Below are 22138 nucleotides of genomic sequence, written 5' to 3' on the forward strand. Positions count from 1 at the left end.
AATAGTTTTTCCTCAAACAGAATAGAACCCTGCAACTGACATTATTTAGTGCATAATAACCTTTTGTTTAACTTCTTTTTATTTCCAAACAAGAAAGAGAAAAAGAGTAAAATGTAGTTAATACGACTGTCTTCCATTAATGCATTAATGCTTTTATTTACATTAGAAGGAAAAAATAATGACAATAATAATAATAATAAAACAAAAAGTAGTACAGTGGCTGTCTTCCATTTGGGTGGCGTTATACAACTAGAAGACCAGATCCACCACTCTTAGACCAAAAGGGAAAGAAATTTTTCCCACTCAACTGCGGACGAGCAGTTGCCTTTTTACAGAATATCAGTACGTCAAAAGCACTAATGGTATAAAAGCAATCATAGCACAGTTCTAAAACAACACCTATTTCCAAACTTAATCAGGCATTTCATCACTTTGAATTGATGTTGCATGAGTTTACATTCGTCGCAGAAGTCACACATCCGCCCAACGAACTATTGGTAAAAGGAACCAAAACTTTTAACCTGAGATCCGAAGCTTCTTTCCAGGTTGCACATCATCATTATGATGTCCACCTTCACCACCTGAATCTTTCTCCATCTTCTTTCTGGCCAGTATTTTATTAATCTTATGCAGCTCATTGTTGAGCTTCTGGTCCTTGTTCTGCTTTCTTGTCTTCCTTCCATCTTGCATCTTCACACCAAACTGGAAAGCAGCCTTTGGCATTGCTTCCTTCTGCTCATTGTATGTTGCCCATTCCTCTTCTGTTTCAAAGTCCCACCTATGAAGACGACCCTTTGCCTGTCCAAATTATTTCAACATTATAATCACCATCAATACTATTAATTCAGACCAAAACTAAATGAAGAATAACTTTCAATTTAGGGGTAAGAAAAAAGCTTACTCGTCCTCCCATATCCATTTTCGACAAGTCATCTTCATCGTCACTGTCAACAATCTCACGGTTGTACTCCTGATAGCCAGGATAACATTCAGAGTAACTCTCAGATATGAAATTCGGATCCTTCTCACGAGCATCCTTCTCCCTCAATTGTTGAAGCCTTTGATCATCCCGCTTGAACACAGATCCCAACCCTCGATCCTTCTCTTCTTGAGTCATGAACCGTGGATCCTGTGGAATGTTCAATCCTGCTTGTACATCATAACCTTGCATGTTGGCCTGAAGGTATTGCTCAGGGTAAGCCATTTGCTCAGTATATTGGTAGTCCTGCCACTCACCCTGGTATCCACCAGCCAAAGCCTGTGTTTGCAAGGCATCATATCCACTCTGAAACCAAACAGTCAAAACAGAATACAGAATAATTCAGCAAAAGGACATAAGAACTTAATTTTAACAAAAATTCAGTAGCTAAACATGAATGGCAAGCTTAATTTTAACCATTTGATCTCCAAACATATTCTATAACACTTCAATTTCGACCTTTTGCACATCTGTTTCCCCTGAATCCAGCAAAGGATGAATGATATCTAAAAAAAACTTACCAGTTCTTGCCATTCTTGAGGAGCAGCAGAGGGTTGCACTGGACCATAAGCAGGTTCAGCAAAATATGAAACTCGTTCCTTATGTCGAGGCGACTCTTCCATATCCTCTGAGAGAGGGCTTGGGTTCATGTCCTTCCTGGGACTATCATAGTCAATACCATCCCCCACAAATATGTCATCCTCTTCTGCTCTAGCAACAGTTGGGCCCTGCTTCTCTCTCGAATCAAGATAATTTTTCCTAGGAGGGGGTGGAGGCGGTGGCAAAATTTCCTTTTCAGTTCTACCATTAGACATTCCACCATTAGGCTTTGATGGCTTGTCCTCTTCATCATATTCATTTCCCAAAGCCAAAACCTTCCCTAAAATGAGAAAAATGAAAATATTAGTTATAGGAATAAAAAGATATATATTAAAAGCAAATAACAGAAAAGTAACATATGATCACAAATAAAAACAACATGCAACAATACGGTTGTTGATCCAACACCTAATCCTATCTTAGAAAGTTAGCCTCCAACTTTTAATAGACAAATAAATATAGCAAACACCTTTGGCATCTCTTTCCTTCTTTTTCTTCTTCAGAACCTTCCCAGATGATCCAAGGCGAAGATATGACAGAATTTTAGCAATTCGATCTAGCACAGAACCGTCAACACTGACAGTAACCATTTCCTGCACAAGAGATATAAAATCAAAATCAGAGACACCATCCAGCATAAAATGGAAATTCCCAATAAGGATATACAGACATCTGGCACTGGACAGTCAGCTTTACTCCTATGCAAGGTGGTTGGAATGTCATTCGAATATCCACCCTCCTGAAACAAATAAGGGGAAAAATTAGGTCAGGAAATTGGAATTATAGAATTAAAATTATGAACACTCAACAAAGCTATTCATGAAAAGTTGGCACAATTATAGTCTCAAATCCTCGTCAAGTAACTTCAAATGAAGTATCTAAAATAGATTTTTTTCTCTCTTCAAAGTTGAACAATCATTTGAGTTGTAAGCAGCAAGTGAACCCAGCTTAAGATCCAAAACATTAAGTGAAACAGTTATACAATAAGGAAAATGTTACAGGCAGTCATGCCTTTCAGGATACGCCGTTCCCAGCACATGATAGCGTGCAAGTATGCTTGTTAACATGGACCAATCACACCAGTGAATGCTCAAGGTTCATCTGTGGCAAAAGTACCCAGAGCACCCCTCTTAAAATAATTAGAACACAATAGAAAACTGCACTAGGCTTACCATGTTAAAAATAAATGCCATTCGACCAGGTAGAAACATTTCATTTGTCTTCATTACAGTCTGAGGCTTCACTATCCATTGATACACTGACTGAGAAAAGGAGAAAGGTATCCATATTGAGTAGTTCTCCAAAGCAATAAACAAACAAATTTCTCTAAAAAAAATTGGAAACATTATTCCACAACACAACATCTGAAGAAGTTGTTGCACCTTAGCAGTGGCTGTGCGAAATGATATTTGTTGGTCTTCCTTTGATTTTCTGTCAGAAAAACAATGGTTTGTTAATAAAGTAATTACAAGATTATTAGTTACACAATTAACAGACAACTTAGGCCATTAATTCATACAAAAGTATAATGCTAGGACATGAACTAACAGAACTGAACACTGTACTTCATATTAATAAGACTTCTTAGGGATAAAAAAGTCGATGCTCTTCTAATAAAATGACAGTATATTTAGCTCATACACTAAATAAGCAGATGCTAAACATAAGGCTGATCTGTAAGCTTTGTACTAGCTCATAGAAAACTCATACATTGGTTTCCTTTGACATGCAATCGGATTAAATTTAATTACCTTGACTTTCCGTCACCATCTTCTCCAGCATCTGGCTTCTTATCAATCTCGCTCCTCACTTTATTAAGCAAAGCATAATCCAACCCTTTGACCAAATGCGTGTGTTCCACATCACCTGAACAATACAGACGCAGACATCAATTAAAACAGCTAGCAGTTAAACAACAGCACCAATTTCCCCCAGCAAAGCCAAAAACTATACATTACGGGAATCATATCAATTAAATTATCAAATTTCTCAAGTTATAACAGCTGGAAGCCACGCACCTCCAAGGTACTTGCTCTTCTCGATGGATATCTTATGAGCATCAGCTGACCTAAAAATAGTCATACAAAAATAATTACTAGGAGGAAAGCAACTAAAAAATATGTAAAATGCAATACAAAAGCTGCATCAACTTATGGATGAAAATAAAAAAAAGCAGAATCTCACCGAAGATCGACGGTTCCAGGAGGAGCAACAGCATGAAAAGAACCTAATTCAGTTGGTTCATAATCTGGATTTTGATCCTCTCTTCGCTCCTTAGCTCTGTCTCTGTACTTTGGCTGCTCTGGCTCTTCCGCTTTCTCCTCTCTGCACAAATTACCAATTCAATTCTATCCCACCAAAATTCATGGAAAAAACCACCTCTAAAATTCACTTTTTCTGATGCTTAAAATGTAAGTGAAGCATTGGCTAAGAAAGCGAGGAATACTTACTTACGACGAGCAATTTTCTCCTTGTAGTATTTCTTGGAGGAAGACATTGATTAAAAGTTTTCAGTTTGTTACAAATAATCAGGATTCGAAGCCAGTGAATCGACGATTATTGGAGTTTAGGGCTTCGAATTTTTAATATTTTCTCTAGTTAGGGTTTTAGAGAATTGGGAATGAAGACGTCAGCCTCAAAGGAGCGAATACGGATTTGGAGTGAGCTGGGAGGAAGGAAGGAGTGTTAAATTACACAAATACCCTCATAATTGAATATTGGGCCAATGGGCTTTGGGTCGGTTAGTTGAAGAGCGGACCCGCCAGTGCGCCACTTGTTTTCTTCGTCCAAACGCAGCGTTTTGCTTTCTTTATTTTATCCAAATCTGATGTTTGAGTCCAAATTCTACAATGTCCCTTAGTTGAGAGATGCCGTCTCTTATAACTCGTCACCCTTTATTTTATTTTAACTTAAGTTTTTCAGATGTGATCATGATTAAACTACAGCTTAATATGTGTCTTAATGATGGATACTTAAATTACATTTTACTTGTGAGCACTAGTGGTAATTTTCTAAATTAATCGAATATTTTAGAAATACCATAGCTAACACACTTTTATTATTTATTGTACATTAATTATTCATCGAATTTATGGACTTGACGGCGAAAAGAAAGAGAGGGGGAAAAGGACTTAGAATTATCTTTCTAATATTCTATATTTGATTAGCTAAGGGTAAGGACCGACTCCATGATGATGATTGCAAGGTAACATATGTCTAATTGAACTGGAAGCTGTTGCATCTTTCAGAAAGAGACACGGCAAGACATTGAAGGTACCGCCTGCCAAAGTTAATGCTATCAAAGTTAAGTTATATAAAGTTATAATCTTTGACATAATCCGTATAGATTCCCAATGGCAAAGCTAATCTCCTACATAAATTTCTTCAAAGTCTCTGTAATTCTATTATTGTCGACTACCTCCAGGTGTTTTGGTACCCCGCTAGAGAAGGGTAGTGCGCTGTTCATTTTTGGAGACTCTACCGTCGATCCTGGCAACAACAATTACATCAACACCATCCCTGAAAACAGAGCACATTACAAGCCGTATGGGCAGAATGGCTTCTTTGCAGAACCAACAGGGCGATTCTCAGATGGTCGTGTGATAGTGGATTATGTTGGTATGAGATCACGGTTATAACAGGATTTTTTGGTTTGTAATTTTGTTTTGACTGCTCCATGAACTTGCTTCCTTTTGCATTTGCAGCCGAGTATGCAAAGTTGCCTCTGATTCCTCCATTTCTACAACCTTCTGCTGATTTTACCAGTGGTGCTAACTTTGCCTCAGGTGGGGGTGGGGTTCTTCCTGAGACCAATCAGGGCTTGGTAAGGAACTCAGGATTCTATTTCTGTAACGGGTCAGGGAAAAAAACACAGATTTTTCTATTGTTTCTTTGAACATGTTATTCTGCTCTTTATCAGGTGATTGATCTTCCTACACAACTAAAGAATTTTGAGGAGGTGCAAAAATCATTAGTAGAAAAGTTAGGAGAAGCACAGACGAAAGAGCTTATATCAGAAGCAGTTTATTTCATCAGTATTGGAAGCAATGATTATATGGGTGGTTATCTAGGTAATCCAAAAATGCAAGAATTTTATCCTCCTGAAGCGTATGTTGGAATGGTCATCGGGAACTTGACCCAAACACTTCAAGTAAGCGCCCTCCACACCCCAATTAAGCTTTTTAACTTCGATACTTCGCTCTGACTCTAGCCAGTATCTTAGCTACTTTTTTTAACACCATTCGTATTTTTTTTTTTTTTTTAAATCAGGTGCTGTACGAGAAAGGAGCAAGAAAATTTGGCTTTCTAAGCTTGTCTCCACTAGGCTGCTTACCAGCCCTTAGAGCATCGAACTTCAAAGACAACGAAGGCAAATGTCTTGAAGCAGCTAGCGCCCTTGCACGAGCACATAACGATGCTTTAAACGCTGTCCTCACGAACCTTGAACATATATTACCAGGCCTCAAATACTGCAATTCTAATTTCTATGAATGGCTAGACGACAGAATGAATAATCCCTCAAAGTATGGTGAGTCTGCTTAATTCGAGTGCAATGACGTGTTTTTTCTAATTTAGCAAGCATTCACTACTCCCATGTGTCCCGTTCCTCATCACTCTGTAATCATAAATCATTCTCCTTTCATCGTACAGGTTTCAAGGATGGAGTAAATGCTTGCTGTGGAACCGGACCATACGGGGGTGTTTTCACCTGCGGAGGCACAAAGAATGTCAAAGACTACCAGTTGTGCGACAATGCAGATGATCATGTCTGGTGGGACTCTTTCCATCCCACTGAGAGAATCCACGAGCAATTCGCAAAGGCGCTATGGAGGGGACATCCTTCCTCTGTTGGGCCATACAACCTCGAAGATCTCTTCTTCAACAAGGAAAAGCTTACAATTGCTGATATAGTTGATTCCCCAGAAACAGACCAGTTTCAGTAATTTCCCGGGCATGGCCCTGCACGATGGTTGCCTAACTTTCCTCAGGATGCAAGGTCAATGGTTTTCCAATGAGTCTGGTTTGCAATTTGGACCCGATTGTTTTGGCAGGCAAAAGCTTGGGTCGTGGCTAAGCAGGAAGCCCACATCATGAATAAAGAAAGATTAGTCATCTAAGCAATGCCCTTGCAATCATGATGCTTCCTCCTGAATCTATTCAATAATGTACGCCATTCGACACAATGGTCGGTTAATAACGCAAATGCTTTGCTTTACTAGTCCTAATTTGCAACCCAAAGTAGAAGCTAGTTAAACTCTTTAAATCGCACTCCACCTGAAACTCGTGCAAAGCAAATTTTATGAATCAGAATTTCCAAAGTTGACTAAAAGCTATCGACCCCGTAACTGGATATGTGAAACAAATTAAGTGCTCGGAGAATTCCATGTAGCAGTGGCATCATCTTCATACATGTCAAATCGTCAATTCATTGACTAGTAACCCCCCATAATTTTGCACGTGCTGAACGAGGGGAAGATTTAAAAACCTTCAAAATGAACAATCAAACTAAAATTATTTAATCAGCTCAATAATTGAGCACATGGCGGTATATACCCCAGCTTCAAGCATCATTTATAAAGATAGACAAGATACTCAATACAGCCAACAGCGACAGGCCACATTGCTTTGAGCCACCAACTCCGTTCCCACCCGCCCCGGAAAACAAAGTCGTATTTCATACACTTGGTGCCTATGAAAAGCCTATCTAGCAAGACAAAAGCTTCTAACAAATATAAATCGAAAGCCAGCATTGTTTAAGTGACATATACACCTAATTCTTGTACGATCCCTCCTATAGTTTTACTATTATAATTGGTCTAGGTTGAATTTCCATGCCAATCTAGAATCGTAGGTTCATTAAGTATTTTACGGCAAATCTAACAAAGTAAGTTGATTCCACAATTCGCAGAAATAATTGATACTCCTGTTCCATTGGAAACATCATTTAATGGGATTGAAAAGATCAAAAATAGAAATGCACTGAAAAGAGAAATGTCACCCTCAGTTAGATTATACTACATAATTTTTCTTTTTGTGTCTTTTTTTTTTTTTTAACCATCAGAGTTAAAGTTACATTTTCAATCTCGTGTGTTAGCCAACATGTGGCTCTGAATCTTGTGATTTTTTTTTCCTCAATGTGAATGACAATGAAATATGGGTAGCTTGCAATTGGCAACTTTCGAAAGTTATATTAAATTGACAGTTAGAACAGAGCTGCAGTCGTGGAAGCAACTGTGTGAAACAACAGCTAGGAATTGGCTTTGATTGCACAGACTTTACATTACAAGTTCACAACTATCATTTATTTATTTACATTAATACTAGTTTTACAAAAAAAAAAAAAGTGAAAATTTTTGCATGCATATTTGGCAAATTTTGGTACAAGCGGGTGATGGTACACACCACACAGCCAAGAAAGTCAAATTGAAAGAACCGCTTTTTGAGTCCAATTGAGTTGAGCCGGGTCACATGCTTTTGGTGGTTACACCTCGCATAAAGCTAATAAAATCTCCTCATTCAGCCACGTCACCCATCTTTTTATTGTCACCAAATTACCAACTCCAATTCAACTGCAGACCAATCCTCCAAGCCCAAAGGAAAGCAGGCAAGCTAGCTTTGCCAAAACCATACTTAAACCATCTTTCAACCATTTTTATTAACCCTAATAATTACCACTTTAACTGTGCTTATTTTGCAAGTAGTTAAATATATGATAAATTAAAATGTTTAATGTATCATTTAATTCTCTCAAAGATTTTGTGATCTTTAAGCATTGGCAATGCTTATTTACAAAAAAAAGAGGTGAAAATAATTGACTCATCATTTTTAACACATGTTGTGTTCCCATTGTTAAGCAATAGAACTATTCCAAGATATAAATAAGGCTGTTAACCGACTAATTGAGTCGGTCTCATAAATTAATCAACCTAGGTCAGCGGAGAAAAATCAAATCAAATCCCCATATAATTGCCCAACAGATGTTAATTAAAAAAAAAGAAATAATATTCATATACCATAAGGTAAATATAATATGTGGATGTAGCGATCACCGAAGTTTGTGGTTTTCATTTGTTCTACTTTGGATCTGAAGAAGAAGAGAGAGAACTTCCTTTTTTCCGTTTTTCTTTTTCTTTTTTTTTCTTATTATATCTTAAAACACGACATCATCATCATCAAAAAAACATTTCAACAACAACAAAAACAAAAAAACAGCTGCAATAAAGCTAAGCAACAATAACATCATCAATAATATTAGCATAGCAGCTATCTTTCCGTCTCAAAATTTTTTTTCTCGAACCTGCGAAAATCTATTTTATTTTTATTTTCTTTTATTATTTTTTTTACGCTCGATCTTCTCTTCTCGCTGCTCAAAATAAAAGCACGATTTACTTGCTTTTATTTTGTAAAATAAATATAATTTTTTTATTTATTTGATCTTTATAATTCCGGTTGTAATTGAAGAAAATCACGAATTCTCACGCGTTTGGGAAAGTTTGGGAAAATTTCGGGTTTCGCATTTGTTTTTGTTTGGTCGTGAATGGAAAGATAGTCGGAACTGGAATAAGGAGAGGTAAAAAGTATATAGCTGAGTTTCCATTTCATTTCGAAGATGCTGTATTTGAAGCAGCCAAACTCCATTTTATGCAAAGGAGGAGCGATTGTGATTTGGCAAGAATAAGGTAATTCCGGAATAAGTTTTGTATATTTTCTCCCAAACGGAAACAAGAAATTAAAGAAAAAAATCCGTCCTTAGTGCATGCTCTTTTGATAAATTCCCTGAGCCTGGGGCTCGGGGAGATCTGAAGCCAGAAATTGAAGACGAAAAAAATAAAAAGCTTATCATGGAATCATCCGCAGCAGAAAATTGTAATGATGTTAACAATAATGAGAGCTCCTCCCAATCTCAAACTTCTACGTGTATGCAGAAATTCAGACTCTACGAAACTCGATCGGTACTTCTTCTTTTACTTCTATTTTCATTTTATTATTCTTTCTGTTCACTTTGATCTCATTAGTTTTTGTTGTTAATAACTTAATTTAGATGTAATTTTACTTAAAATAGCATTGCTTTAATTTTGAACTATTAAATTCAGTGGCTAAATTTTATTGACTGGTAGCATTGTGATATTGTGTACAGAACTTTTATATGATTGGAAGGGATAAGAGTAGAACTTATTGGAGAGTGTTAAAGATTGACCGGCTTGATCCTACTGAGCTCAACATTCGCGAAGATTCTACCTCATATACAGAGGGTGAATGTTTTGAATTGTTGAGGCGAATACATGAAGGAAATAAATCCACTGGTGGATTGAAATTCGTTACGGTCTGTTATGGAATTGTTGGTACGGATGATGAAAATTTTGTAATGACTTTTTTAGGGGACTATTAATGTATGTAAATGCTTAGCTAATTATATAATTTTCTTGTGTTTTAGGATTTATTAAATTTTTGGGGCCTTACTATATGCTGCTTATTACAAAACGAAGACAGATTGGTGCAATTTGTGGTCACAATGTCTATGCGGTTTCAAAGTGTGAGATGATTCCCCTCCCAAATTCAACTGTTAACTCAAGCCTTGCTGACTCTAAGAATGAGAACAGGTCTTCTTCTATTCTGTATGCTAATATACTTTGTCTACTGCTAGGAAGTCATGAATGTTATGCAGAAAGATGTTCTGTTCTGTTATGTGATTAGTAGAAAGCTACTGGCATGTGATTTTGTCTCTCTATGCTGGTTGTTGAGCCCTTGGGAATGTCTTTTTTAGCTTCCTTTGTTTTCATTTCTTAAAGCTAAGCATTTTTTCTGCTATGCATTTCATGAGCTTATAATGTGATATTAATTGTTTCATTTTTTATTTAGATACAAGAAGCTCCTATGCACTGTGGATCTTACAAAGAACTTCTTCTTTAGCTATTCATACCATGTAATGTGTAGTCTTCAAGAAAACTTGTATAATAGTGAACCAGACCAGGTTGCTTATGAAACCATGTTTGTTTGGAATGAGTTCCTGACCCGAGGGATCCGCAATCACCTTCAGAATACTCTATGGACGGTTGCATTGGTGTATGGCTTCTTTAAGCAGGTTAAGGATGGTTGCTCATTTGAAGTTATCATTACCTTTTTTATATTTTTTACCAGTTCTGTTGTGGTCAATAGATGGATGGTTACTATTTCTTTGCAAGCTTCATAGTTTGACATCGGGCTATATGAATGTAGGCCACACTTTCTGTATCTGGACGGGATTTCAAACTTACGCTCATTGCGAGACGATCCCGTCACTATGCAGGTACCAGGTAAGAATGCTGTCCCCCATTAGCAGGGAAAAAGCTTAGTTTATTGTTATTGTTGTTGTTGTACCTTGTGAGATGAAATCAAACTTGGTTACCCTTACTACTATTCTTATTGTCTGTAATATGGTTATGGAAGGTTAAGGTTTAAACTTCTTGTTTTAATCTGCATCTGATTTTGCATTTAGGTATCTGAAACGAGGAGTAGATGAAAAAGGCAGAGTAGCCAATGATGTTGAGACAGAGCAGATTGTCTTTGAGGATGTCCCTGATGGGCTTCCCACACAAATAACTTCCATTGTCCAGAACCGAGGCTCAATCCCACTCTTTTGGTCACAAGAAACCTCACGATTGAATATTAAACCAGATATCATACGTAAGTGCTTGTAATCTATTAGAGCACTGCAAGTGTTGCTACGGGCATTTTTCTTTTGTTCAAAAAAATAAAAGCACTGATCCTTTGTCTCTTTATTCAGTGTCAAAGAAGGACCAAAATTATGAAGCAACCAGACTTCATTTCGAAAATCTTGTCGAGAGATATGGCAAGCCTATAATTATTTTGAATTTGATTAAGGTAAGTTTAATAATATCACCCTGTATCCCTTTTAGGTCTTTCTACTTGCCTTCATCAGTTTCTTTAGAATCAAGCTGTTCCATCTTTTTGTTTTCTTTTATTATTTCATAAGCTGCTATATTTAATAAAGATATTGCATGCGGTAGAAAATCTTGAAATAGTACCATTTCTTCAGGAACAGAGATGGGAGTTGGGTTGGGGAGTTTGTAGATGTAGCTTCTATGATATGACTGATTTGATAATCAGATTCTATATATGATTGCCTTTGTGTGATGAGCAGACACAAGAGAAGAAGCCTCGAGAATCCATTCTTCGTCAAGAGTTTGCAAATGCAATTGATTTTATCAATAAAGATTTGTCGAAAGAGAATCAATTGAGGTTCCTTCACTGGGATCTGCACAAACATTCTCGGGGGTATATGTCTTAAACTTGTTATTTTGTTCCCTAACTTGTGTGTTATTCCTTTCTCCCCCACTCTATCCCTTCCTCTTTGCTCTTTGGTGTTAATTTATTTTTAGTTTTATAGTTTGATTCCTAACCAGCACAACTGTTTTTGTTCCTTACAGAAAAGCGACAAATGTTTTACTCTTTTTGGGCAAAATGGCTGCATATGTATTAACGCTAACAGGTTTTTTTTATTGTCGGGTGACATCAGCCTTGAGACCTGAGGAGTGCATGGCATGGCCTTATTCTGAGTAAGTTTGTCATATTTCAACAACTACATGTTTCATAAATGAAATGTTTGTAAATATGGTTGTAATTAGCTTTTTATTTGCAATTTTTTGGTGTGGAAAAGTACTTTAACCTACCAAGACATCTTTTTAAATAGGGAATGTAGTCCAGACACCAAACACTATCTCTCTTTCTTCTCACTTACATTTTTTAACCCCTTCATGGGTTAGGATTTCAAATTTGCAACGTGTTAGATTCTTGCATTAGAGGAATGCTTACTTTGGAATTTTTATCTTATAGTAATGTAATTTTGGTGGGGTTTTAATAAGGCCATGGTAAAAATATTGATCATTAGTATTTTGCTATTTGCTGTTAGTTGAAAATGATGTTTTGGTTCTGAAAATATGATGCAGGAATATCGGTGATGGTGACATGTCACCCACAAAATATTGCAACAATGTTAATGAGGATGCTAACAGATTAGAGGGGAATTATTCTGGAGATAATAATGTTGCTAATGGAAATCATTCTGTCAAGCCTCCCACAATCCAAAGCGGTGTGCTCAGGACCAACTGTATAGACTGTCTGGATCGCACAAATGTTGCGCAGTATGCATATGGATTGGCTGCTCTTGGACACCAGCTTCATGCTTTAGGGATTAAAGATACCACAGAGATAGACCTAGATGATCCTTTGGCAGATGAATTAATGGATTTGTATGAGAGAATGGGTGACACACTTGCACACCAATATGGTGGCTCAGCAGCTCATCATAAGGTAATTCCAACTTGTGATGCTACTTGCAACCATATGCAATTTCCGAAGTTGGAATAGAGTGGGCTTCTTTACATTTTGTCTTCGGTTTGTATTTTTCTTCTTCTTTTTGGTTGAAGCTGCCAATGCCAAATATATATGTTTAAGATTTATTAGCGGTGAATTTGGAAATTCGCATCATTGATATAGGCTTATCTAAGTTGGGTTTTGTTATTTCTAGAATTTAATCAAGAACCATATTGTTAACAAATTTCGATAGAAATAAGGTTGTTCCTTTTCTTAGAGTTCAAAACTCCTGATATTTGAACTTGTTAATTTAATCTTTAATGCATTCTATGCTACATGCATTTTCTTTTTTTGACTTGAGATTGAGAAATTATGGTAGGCATAATCTGACTTCACTTGATTTGAAACAACCTTTGAGAATTTTATGCGATTGTGATGTCTGTACTCTGAGAAGCAATGGGCAATGAGGGCAATATAGTTAATTTCATTGTTACTCAAGACATTCATTCCGGTACCATACTTCTGTTGCCTGTCAAAGGTTAGTTCTAAATCCAATCCTTAGTCAGTTAACTCTCTCTTCTTTTATATTTATGCAGATATTCTCCGAGAGAAGGGGTCAGTGGAGAGCAGCAACCCAGTCCCAGGAGTTCTTTAGAACTCTTCAACGATATTATAGCAATGCATATATGGATGCAGAGAAACAAGATGCAATTAATGTGTAAGTTTCAGTCTTGTGTTTGTATTACTTCTTGGGTGGAAATTGATGGCTGCCTCGCATAACACTGAATGGTTTTGGAGTTTCCTGTTTTACAAGTTTGAAGTATATACGAATTTGGCCTTTTTGGGTTAATACATCCAATGCTGCATTGGAATAAAAGGGTCACATTTTTCCTTTGTTTGAAATTTAGTCAGTTTGACATTTCTTTTGTAATTTTCTTCAATTCATTTATTAAATATGTGCTATTAAGATCTGAAGTGATTTTTTGATAACACCTTTGTGCAGATTCCTTGGGCAGTTCCAGCCCCAGCCTGGTAAACCTGCACTTTGGGAGTTGGATTCAGATCAGCATTATAGGGGAAGAAATGGGCTAACAATTGTGGATGAAGATGGAAGGTATCTTTCAAAAGAAAATCTTGAACTTTATTGACTGGGCATAAAATTGTAACTAGAAATATCCTCCATTCTTTGTTCTTTGGGAACCACAGCTATATCAATATGCTTCTTGTAGTTTCTAGATTTGAATGCTCAACTTTCTCATTAATTTGGAAATTTTTGTTATATGGACTTGATCTGAGTTTTGACAGTAAGCCGGTATGAGCAGCCCATTGAACTTGTGAGAATGCACAGCCAAACAGTAATGTGGTACCTCTAGTATAGATGTTTCATCATTAACTTTGTGGTCTTGGGGAATGGAGATGGATAAAGTTTGAATTTTTTTTTTTTTCCTGAAGGAGTCTTTTTTTCATTAAAGCCTCTGTATTGGACTTTGGTGGAATAGATTGGTTAGACTTGCTGTTGTGTTTAATTGGTTTTACATTCCTACTAATATTTCTCATTAAAGTTTTAATTTGTCAAAACAAATGGAGTTCGTGGCACTAAGAGTTTGATGGTACTCTTGTCTGCAGCATGACTCTGTGTTGCTTGGGTCTTCAATTTTGGCAAACAAAGTCTTATGATTCCTGTTCACAGTTTTACATTCTTGATCTGACATAATGAATTAATAGGTGATATGTGGATATGGTGCTGAAATATCAACATTTTATTTGCATTTATTTTTCTTCTTTATTTTGGTTTTGATTTTCTGTTTAGTCATCTGAATATTTTTGCTTACTTTTTTTTATGTTGTCTCTTGGGAAGAGGATTTTGCTGCTGCTTATCTCTTCACTATCTTATCCTTAATTTGCAGGTCGCTTTTCAAAAGATCCTTTTCTGATGGAAACATTCTTCGTCAAACGGGGTCACCTATGTCAGCCACAAATGACAAGCAAGAGAAATTTACCAATTCAACTATGCCTGACCGATCACAGGGAGGAAGTAATGGCCTTTCAGATTCATCACCTGAGATATCAACTTGTGAAAGTGATATATCATATTCAAGGTTCATTGCTTTCCATTCTCATTGTTGCATGTCCTTCCCTGCTTGCTGTGTCATCTGTTTCTAATTGATGACACATCTATCTATTCTCCATAAAATGTTAGGAGATGAGATGGAATCTGCAGTTTCATTCGCATTGATCTTTTAATCTTTATTATCTACATGTTTGGCCAAGCTACTGTTTTGTATCAATGCTTTCATAAATTTAATTTTTGGTTAAATATTGCGGTGTGAATCAGCTGTTGGTACCATATGTTTCACGGTTTAACATAATTAATGGATCTCATGTAGCATATTACATTTATCATCATATTAAATATCTTGATGAGGCTATCTTCAAATTCTTTGTGAAGGTGTACGCCCTCAATGCCTCGAAGGCAGCTGTTTGGAGACATGCAAAGAGATCACTGTCTTGAAACTGATCACATTTTCTTCTATGAACATGGGGATGCATTCAATTGCTCTAACTTTGTTGACCTAGACTGGCTTTCATCATCTGGAAATTCGTGCGAGGATGAACCATTTGAGAGGTAATTTTTTGTTTACTGTATTTCATGGATGTTCTAAAGCTCAACCTTGAAGGCTGCATTAGCATGAGATGTTCTCGTAACAAATGCATACACTTTTAGCTATATGGTATTTTCTGTTTTTACACTTGTCCTTGTCTCATGTACTGTAGGTTAAAAGTGCTACTAACTTAAAAAATGAAGTTATTTATGTTATTATTTGGAATTGAACCTGCCCTTCCCCAATCCCATAACATAGTTGTCATTGAAGATAGGGCTCAGTTACAATCTCTTGATGTACTAAGAAAAGTATCTTGAAATAGTAGTGCAATAACCGCCAACAAGGTTGTACAAACACAGAAAGGGTGCTGCTCTTTCACAACTTGTTCTGTAAGGTTGTACATGGAAGGTAAGGATAGAAATTCTGCATTTTTGAGAGTAATGAGCCGGTTTTCTCAATTTCTTTTAATCTCTATAAGATCATGGGATAAATTGCATAAATAATAAATGAGAGTAAAAATACGATTCAGTCATTGTCGTAGTTATTTGCAGGTCATCAGTCCTTACGAGCTCTCCAGTTGCTGGACTTTCATCGGAGAATGTTGTCAATGGAATTTTGGGAGAAACAACCCCATCCTCTAGCGAATATGGATCAAGTATGAAGGTTGGTACTTGTAGTGCTGGTAGAAAGTTCTTGTGATCTTACTTTTATGGTTATATTTTAGTATAAACTATATATAGATCTTATCATTGAAAAAAAACAGACACCATATATGGATCAAATTTTTGTTATCAACTCAATCTAACTATAATAGTTTTACATCTGATGCTGCTGAGACTGTCTGTCTCATTTCGTGCTTACTGATTCTTTAATAAAACTCTAAACAAAATTTTATTCTTTCCTGAAGAGTAAGTTGGTGCTTGCACTCTTTTTACCATTTTTGCAGTATATCATAATATGATGTTCAGAAATTAGAGAGCAATCAATGGTGGAAAAGACTAAGAAAAACATGTTAGATGTGATAGAAAAATATTTTACTCACGACGGATAACTCTTTGGAACCTAGAAAGTGCAGCTATGAGTTTGCCCCATGCACAAGGTAATGGCTAACCCTTGTTGTATATTTATGTAGGGAAGGCAGCAGACAGGAACTGAGCTATCCTTTGCTAATTCGCAGAATTCCAATGTCCTCGAGGAATTCTCTGATAGTTTTGTGCAGTGGGTAAACCATGGAGAGATGCTTTGCCATTAAAGTTTTGCTTGTTTTCCTCAATTTGATGGCATATATGCCCATGGCTCTATCGATTCAATCTGCTGAAACTGATGCAATCCATCAACTAGGCCAATCTAGGTAGCAAAAAATCAGGGGAGAAGCGGAAGAAGCATTTGTACTGGCACTCTTATGTAAGATATCTCTACAAGCAGTCGTTTTGGCCCCCATGTATGACTACGGCATTGATTCCTTGTTGAAAAAGCCTCAACCAGAAACTGATACTCGTACAAAAGAGTAAATAGTCAACAGTTTTAAAAAAAAATTATTCTTTTTTTTGGAGCTCATCCTTTTTTCTAATTCCTTCATCGGACGTCGTAGGCTTCAGTATTGTAAATATTTTCTTCCTCTGCTTTTCTAAGAGCTCCACTTCTAGGATTTCAGGTCATTGATTCTTTCATTTCCTTTCAAGTTTATCCAGACGTTGCAGTTTAAAAGTATTTGGAGGAATGACCAGTGTTAGGACTCGTGTTCCCTTTATTTTTCAGCCGTGTTTTATTTTTTAAGCCTTGTTTCAATAGTGGGGTTTTCTTTTGTGGTCTATTATAAGTAGCGTAAAACCTTCTAGGCAGTGGCTTAGCCTTAATTACTGAATGGTTGCCAGCTTATTTTAAGATCATCTCTTCCATTTTCTATTATCTAATGCCCCGAAGAGTAGATTTTTGGAATTGATGCTTCTATAGTATATATTTTTTGGAAAGGTATTGATGCTCCTATGTAACATGTAATGTTAGTAATAATTGTTAACTTGCCTCTTTTTCCAGCACATTCCTTCAACACATAACTGTTACTAATTTGGAACAAAAATTATCGGTACAACATATGACTACTCTAAGAAAAGAAATACTCTTCTTCCAAATTAGTTACCAATTCGAGTTGGACTCCTATTGGGATGTGATTTTCACAGTGTCCAATTTACGGCCTCTTCATCCTCAGTTATACAATTTGTGAACAAGTTTCCATCTTTCCTAGTACTGAAACAGAGCGCCGATCCAATATAGAACAAGATAAGACTAGCTTTTCGTAATAAAGGTCCGTTCCTGGTTACTTTCTAGACTTAAATGGCCCACAAGGCTAGATAGTTCAGCCGAGTGGAGTTAAGTTTCTGGTGCCTGCCCGGGTTCCCCAGGGTCATTCTTTTGGCTTGCTGGTTCAAGGTCGTACTCTCAGGGCTAGCACCTAGCAGTCAGCACCCGTGAGCTCCAAAAGTACAAGTGGAGTAACTATTTCATTCTGTTGTCATGTGAAGACTCGACTTACAATAGCCAGGCATTTTTATGATGACTTTATCAAGGATCTGCGCTTTTTGTCGTATTGTCTGTTGATAGGACCAGAATGAAAAGATTAAAAAAACATTTGTATTTATCTTTATTTTCCTACAATAAATGACGACCAGACTGAAAAGATTAAAAAAACATTTCTATTTATCTTTATTTTCCTACAACAAATGACAAAAAATCCACAAGACGGGGGCGTTCCGAGAATCGAACTCGGGACCTCTCGCACCCAAAGCGAGAATCATACCACTAGACCAAACGCCCGCCTTTGTTTTGCACATGTGGCCACCATCTTACCACTACAAAACTCAAAGAAATCTAAATAGTTCAAACTCTCGCGATTCCCAGAGTTGCAATACTTCATTCGGATTTCAACCTGAAAGTATTACCACTGTGGCCTACAAAATGTTCTATGTTCCATTCCTAATCCTTGTTTGTAACAGTAATATCCCTGTTAAATATTTACTAGAACTGCCGACCTCAGTCTTCTGCTAAAATTTTCCATCTCATTTAATTGATGTGCAATCAAGCAATTCACCAATAATTTTTAACATTTAAAGAGAAGAGAAAAGATAGTGCTGTGATAGAGAATGGACATCGGCCACTCGAAATTCACATGGTAAGTAAATCAACTACTTTTAGTTATAAACTTGTACCTCTCGGAAGGCTTTGCTCATAGACAAGTAGAACATATTAAGAGAAATTTTCAGGAGAGGCTGGCTCACTGCATGATAAATAATAAATAACTATATTCTGATGAGTGATAAAAGAAAACTAAAGAAAAGAAAATTTTTGAGATAAAGTTGACAAGTCTATCCTAAAATAGTTTGTTGCTTGTTCTATATCCAAGATAAAAACAAAAAGCAAGGGTGGCAGCATGCCAACATCATTGAAACATATAAGGGAAATAACTCTGAAAATTCTTCGTCCCTAGAGGAGGTTAGCCAAGAATGGGGAAAATACGGGTGATGTGCTCCAATGGAACGCTATCAGCGGCGCTTTTCTTCAGCTCAGGATGATTAAATTCGTTCCGAGGTAAGATTATTAGTTGACCCCTGCCATGACCCTTCTCAAGAATCCAACCACTGTTGGCTGCCTGGTGTTCAAGGAATTTATCCAAGGACAAACCTTCAATGTTAATAGCCTGTCACACACCCAAACCAAAGCACGAGTTCATATGTATAACAAATAATGAAGATAGATGGTCAAATCACAACAACATGAATTGCATATGGAACAAATGAGCTCTAAATACCTCAGCAAGTACAGGTCTAGGAATCTTTTGATAAGTCAGAGAAAGGACATGAATTGCATATGTCTGGATTGCTTGCTCAAAACCTGGCATTCAATCATCTGGTAAACCACACACTTAAAAGGCACAAACGAATATGTGCATCATACACAACAGAGGAGCAATAAAAGAACAATGTCTTCGTAAATGACAATAGTTAACAGCCAGACTATCCAATTGTTACCATAACAAAAATAGAGGATCAGATGTTGTCTTCAGAGCAGCAAAAACAAGACACATGTCCTCAACTACACCCATGTATAAATTTATCAGACAAACATAAAAATCCTGCACTCAATGCCCCAGTGGAAAAGGGCCAGAAGTCTAACTAATGAATACCCACCAGTCCAAGCACTAGTTTATCTCAATTTACAATGTATACATGTTCCATGGTAAAGGAACCTCTGTACATTTCTCAGTAAAATTCACATTTTGCAATAATTCTTAAAAGCCGGTAATGTTCATCCATTCAAATGAAAAATGCAGACATTATATACATAAAAGTCATAACATCAGAGCTTATTATTACCTGGCACAGCCTCAACTATATGACGACTTTTAGCTGCTTCATCCCAGAACTGGCGAAATCTTCCTGTCTGCAAATGACATAGGTAGAATGAAATGATCCATCCCATTACTGTTCATGAATTAGTGAAGAGAACAAACACATACCTCCAGATAATGGGAGAGAACAATCAGTGTCTTGAACTGCTCCTCCATTTGCTGATATCACATACAAAGAATTACTTAGAAAAACACAATCATACTTACTGTTGGCCAAAATGTTTTTCTGCTAAATATGGAATGATGAAATAGAAAACAAAGAAGAATTTGCAGATTTTACAATTATGATCTCTTTGACGCATGAATGTGCTTACATAAATAGTTCTCATGTGCATGTATGTGCAAACATACTTAAAATGTCAACCATTTAACTTATCATAACTTACTTTCAGTAGACATAGGCAGGACTTATGCACTGCTAAAGAACATAGAAGAAATTTTCAAGTTTAACAAAGAAAATGTACCTTTATATTACTGCAATGATTAAAGACTTAAAATGACACAAGAATTTAGTAAACTCTTTTGGATAACGACAATCAATTATTTCCCAATTTTCTTTGATTACATGTTTGTAATTCACATGTGAGTACCTCGCCTCTCGGAAGGTCTAGACTGTCATAATTTAACACAAAACTTGATGAAGCCCAAGACCCAAGGCCAGCAGCCTATGCCAATGCTCATTCAAACATGCTTAATTGCTGATGTTTAAATGTAGTTGAAACGAAAAGCTAAAAGGAAAATATACTGTGAGAATGATACCACTCGCTCCGGAATCAAAAAGAGACAAAGGCTGAAATCTGGAGCTGGCATTGCCATAAGGGCCTGCACAAAAGTAGTCGGTTGGGAACGAGGAAACAAAGCATTAGAAACACATATCACACTAATAAATTGATCCATAATTCTAATTTGATAGAGGAAGGGCCTAAACATACCTTAACCAAAATGCGAGCAACAATTTGGGTGCTCATACGCTCAGGCTCAAACTATAGGGACAAAAAAATTTTCATATTAGAAACAATTGAAAAACTTACAAGTTTTTTTAACCTGAATTACATTATATCTTTCTCCTTCTTAAGACAGGATAAACTAGAAATAATAACCAGTATGAAACTAAAAATGTAAATAATACATTATACAGTATAAAGAACCACATTCAACTAGAATAGAGACCTCGGTGTTCTCTCACTTCCATTCTATCTCTCACATACAGACAGACACACATACACTAACAAACAAGACAGAAGAAGAGAGAATGACCACACCTGGTATAGGCGAAGAAGGCAGAGATTAGCATCCAGACTGTATGTTTGCGATGAGACCTATTAAACATAAAAGTTGTTATCATTTTAGCAACTTCCACTATATGTGAGTGTGTTCTTTTCCCACTTCTAATTTAAAACTCGTTTCTCACTCAAGTATAAAAACGAATTTAAGGGGCTTGCCCAAATAAGTTACATTCCACCATTAAAAGATAAAGCATCATTACAGACATCCTACTAGGTTCACAGCAGGAGGATCCAAACAAAAAGTCAAAGATTTTATCAAACTTATGAAGGATTTCATAACAATTCAGTCTAACCGCAAATATAAGAAGCTGTTCGTTATTGAATGGTCCAAATGTTCTAGTCCAGATATTACTGCATGTATATTAAGATTCTTCACCAATAACGATAATAGTCACATTACAGGCCCCTTCAACATTACCCATTAATTAAATGTACAAAAATCCATAGAAAAGACTAAAGAAGCAAGCATATTTAGGTCGCCATAATGCCAGCATCCATCCAAATCAAAGCCGAATCGGACTTCATCCAACCAAATATAAGACCCAAAATCCGAGATGCTCAAAACTTTTATATCAAACGAATTAAAAAACCACTTTTTAAAAAGAAATAACTATAAATTTATCCAAATGGCGAAAATTTATAACTGAAACAACTGATTGGTGTTAACAGAAAAAGGAACCTGCTCGTTAACATAGTTCTCGAGATCGGGGAGGATGTCGGGATTGTAAGGATTAACGGCCACAAGCTGCTCCACTGTGTAAGAAACCTGTTGCTGCTGTTGCTGTTGCTGTTTTGGAGTTTCTCTTCCCATTTTTCTGTTGGCTTCTTTGTCTAACTGTTACGTTCGCAAAAGGGGTAGCTTGGCTTGTTTCTCAGGTTCAGCAACGGCAATCCAGAGAGAGTAAGAGTGCGAGCGAGCAAGCGAGAGAAAGGGTTTAATTAGGGTAAAAGTTAA

General features: G+C 36.6%; 4 protein-coding genes and 1 non-coding gene across 6 annotated transcripts; 2 read left to right on the forward strand and 3 right to left on the reverse strand.

The window, feature by feature from the left end:
- Positions 1 to 114: 114 nt before the first annotated feature.
- SMU2 (RED family protein) lies at positions 115 to 4235 on the reverse strand. Its single transcript, XM_007012471.3, has 11 exons — positions 4030 to 4235; positions 3764 to 3904; positions 3598 to 3647; positions 3331 to 3445; positions 2962 to 3010; positions 2752 to 2841; positions 2250 to 2318; positions 2049 to 2172; positions 1501 to 1859; positions 902 to 1285; positions 115 to 798 (listed from the first exon to the last, which is right to left on the reverse strand). Exons 1-11 carry the CDS (start codon positions 4074 to 4076, stop codon positions 517 to 519), a joined length of 1710 nt encoding a protein of 569 aa, XP_007012533.1. The 5' UTR covers positions 4077 to 4235; the 3' UTR covers positions 115 to 516.
- Positions 4236 to 4932: 697 nt separating this feature from the next.
- On the forward strand, positions 4933 to 6822 carry LOC18588216 (GDSL esterase/lipase 5-like). Its single transcript, XM_007012474.3, has 5 exons — positions 4933 to 5197; positions 5284 to 5402; positions 5499 to 5729; positions 5849 to 6107; positions 6230 to 6822. Exons 1-5 carry the CDS (start codon positions 4933 to 4935, stop codon positions 6520 to 6522), a joined length of 1167 nt encoding a protein of 388 aa, XP_007012536.3. The 3' UTR covers positions 6523 to 6822.
- A 1906-nt stretch (positions 6823 to 8728) lies between these two features.
- LOC18588217 (Phosphoinositide phosphatase family protein) lies at positions 8729 to 17433 on the forward strand. Of its 2 annotated transcripts, none has more exons than XM_007012477.3 (16): positions 8729 to 9531; positions 9717 to 9921; positions 10014 to 10179; positions 10439 to 10661; positions 10796 to 10872; positions 11055 to 11242; positions 11343 to 11440; positions 11721 to 11854; positions 12007 to 12135; positions 12526 to 12889; positions 13489 to 13610; positions 13896 to 14006; positions 14800 to 14991; positions 15342 to 15518; positions 16037 to 16158; positions 16628 to 17433. In XM_007012477.3, the coding sequence occupies exons 1-15, from the start codon at positions 9421 to 9423 to the stop codon at positions 16134 to 16136; spliced, it is 2397 nt and encodes a 798-aa protein (XP_007012539.3). In that variant the 5' UTR covers positions 8729 to 9420; the 3' UTR covers positions 16137 to 16158; positions 16628 to 17433. The 2 variants fall into 2 exon arrangements, with proteins under 2 accessions (XP_007012539.3, XP_007012537.3); XM_007012475.3 differs by having other exon boundaries at positions 8735 to 9531; positions 16047 to 16158.
- Positions 17434 to 18234: 801 nt separating this feature from the next.
- TRNAP-UGG (transfer RNA proline (anticodon UGG)) lies at positions 18235 to 18306 on the reverse strand. The gene has a single exon. It is a non-coding gene; the product is annotated as a tRNA-Pro (tRNA).
- Positions 18307 to 18771: 465 nt separating this feature from the next.
- Positions 18772 to 22130, reverse strand: EIF3K (eukaryotic translation initiation factor 3K). The gene is made up of 8 exons (XM_007012480.3): positions 21863 to 22130; positions 21160 to 21216; positions 20830 to 20880; positions 20657 to 20719; positions 20006 to 20056; positions 19863 to 19929; positions 19298 to 19380; positions 18772 to 19186 (listed from the first exon to the last, which is right to left on the reverse strand). The coding sequence occupies exons 1-8, from the start codon at positions 21992 to 21994 to the stop codon at positions 18983 to 18985; spliced, it is 708 nt and encodes a 235-aa protein (XP_007012542.3). The 5' UTR covers positions 21995 to 22130; the 3' UTR covers positions 18772 to 18982.
- Positions 22131 to 22138: the final 8 nt, after the last annotated feature.

Source organism: Theobroma cacao, chromosome 9 (genome assembly GCF_053813885.1).
Source record: "Theobroma cacao isolate CCN51 chromosome 9, ASM5381388v1, whole genome shotgun sequence".
NCBI lineage: Eukaryota > Viridiplantae > Streptophyta > Magnoliopsida > Malvales > Malvaceae > Theobroma > Theobroma cacao.

Coding starts and splice junctions, on each gene's coding strand:
- LOC18588216 (XM_007012474.3), top strand. CDS start 4,933: ATGGCAAAGCTAATCTCCTACATAAATTTCTTCAAAGTCTCTGTAATT. Junction 5,198..5,283: donor TGTGATAGTGGATTATGTTG/GTATGAGATCAC, acceptor TTGCATTTGCAG/CCGAGTATGCAAAGTTGCCT. Junction 5,403..5,498: donor CTGAGACCAATCAGGGCTTG/GTAAGGAACTCA, acceptor GCTCTTTATCAG/GTGATTGATCTTCCTACACA.
- EIF3K (XM_007012480.3), bottom strand. CDS start 21,994: ATGGGAAGAGAAACTCCAAAACAGCAACAGCAACAGCAGCAACAGGTT. Junction 20,881..21,159: donor GCCTTCTTCGCCTATACCAG/GTGTGGTCATTC, acceptor TTGTCCCTATAG/TTTGAGCCTGAGCGTATGAG. Junction 19,381..19,862: donor TATAGTTGAGGCTGTGCCAG/GTAATAATAAGC, acceptor ATTGAATGCCAG/GTTTTGAGCAAGCAATCCAG.
- LOC18588217 (XM_007012475.3), top strand. CDS start 9,421: ATGGAATCATCCGCAGCAGAAAATTGTAATGATGTTAACAATAATGAG. Junction 10,180..10,438: donor GACTCTAAGAATGAGAACAG/GTCTTCTTCTAT, acceptor TTTTTTATTTAG/ATACAAGAAGCTCCTATGCA. Junction 14,007..14,799: donor ATTGTGGATGAAGATGGAAG/GTATCTTTCAAA, acceptor CTTAATTTGCAG/GTCGCTTTTCAAAAGATCCT.
- SMU2 (XM_007012471.3), bottom strand. CDS start 4,076: ATGTCTTCCTCCAAGAAATACTACAAGGAGAAAATTGCTCGTCGTAA. Junction 2,319..2,751: donor TGGCATTTATTTTTAACATG/GTAAGCCTAGTG, acceptor TATTTGTTTCAG/GAGGGTGGATATTCGAATGA. Junction 1,286..1,500: donor CTCAAGAATGGCAAGAACTG/GTAAGTTTTTTT, acceptor GTTTGGTTTCAG/AGTGGATATGATGCCTTGCA.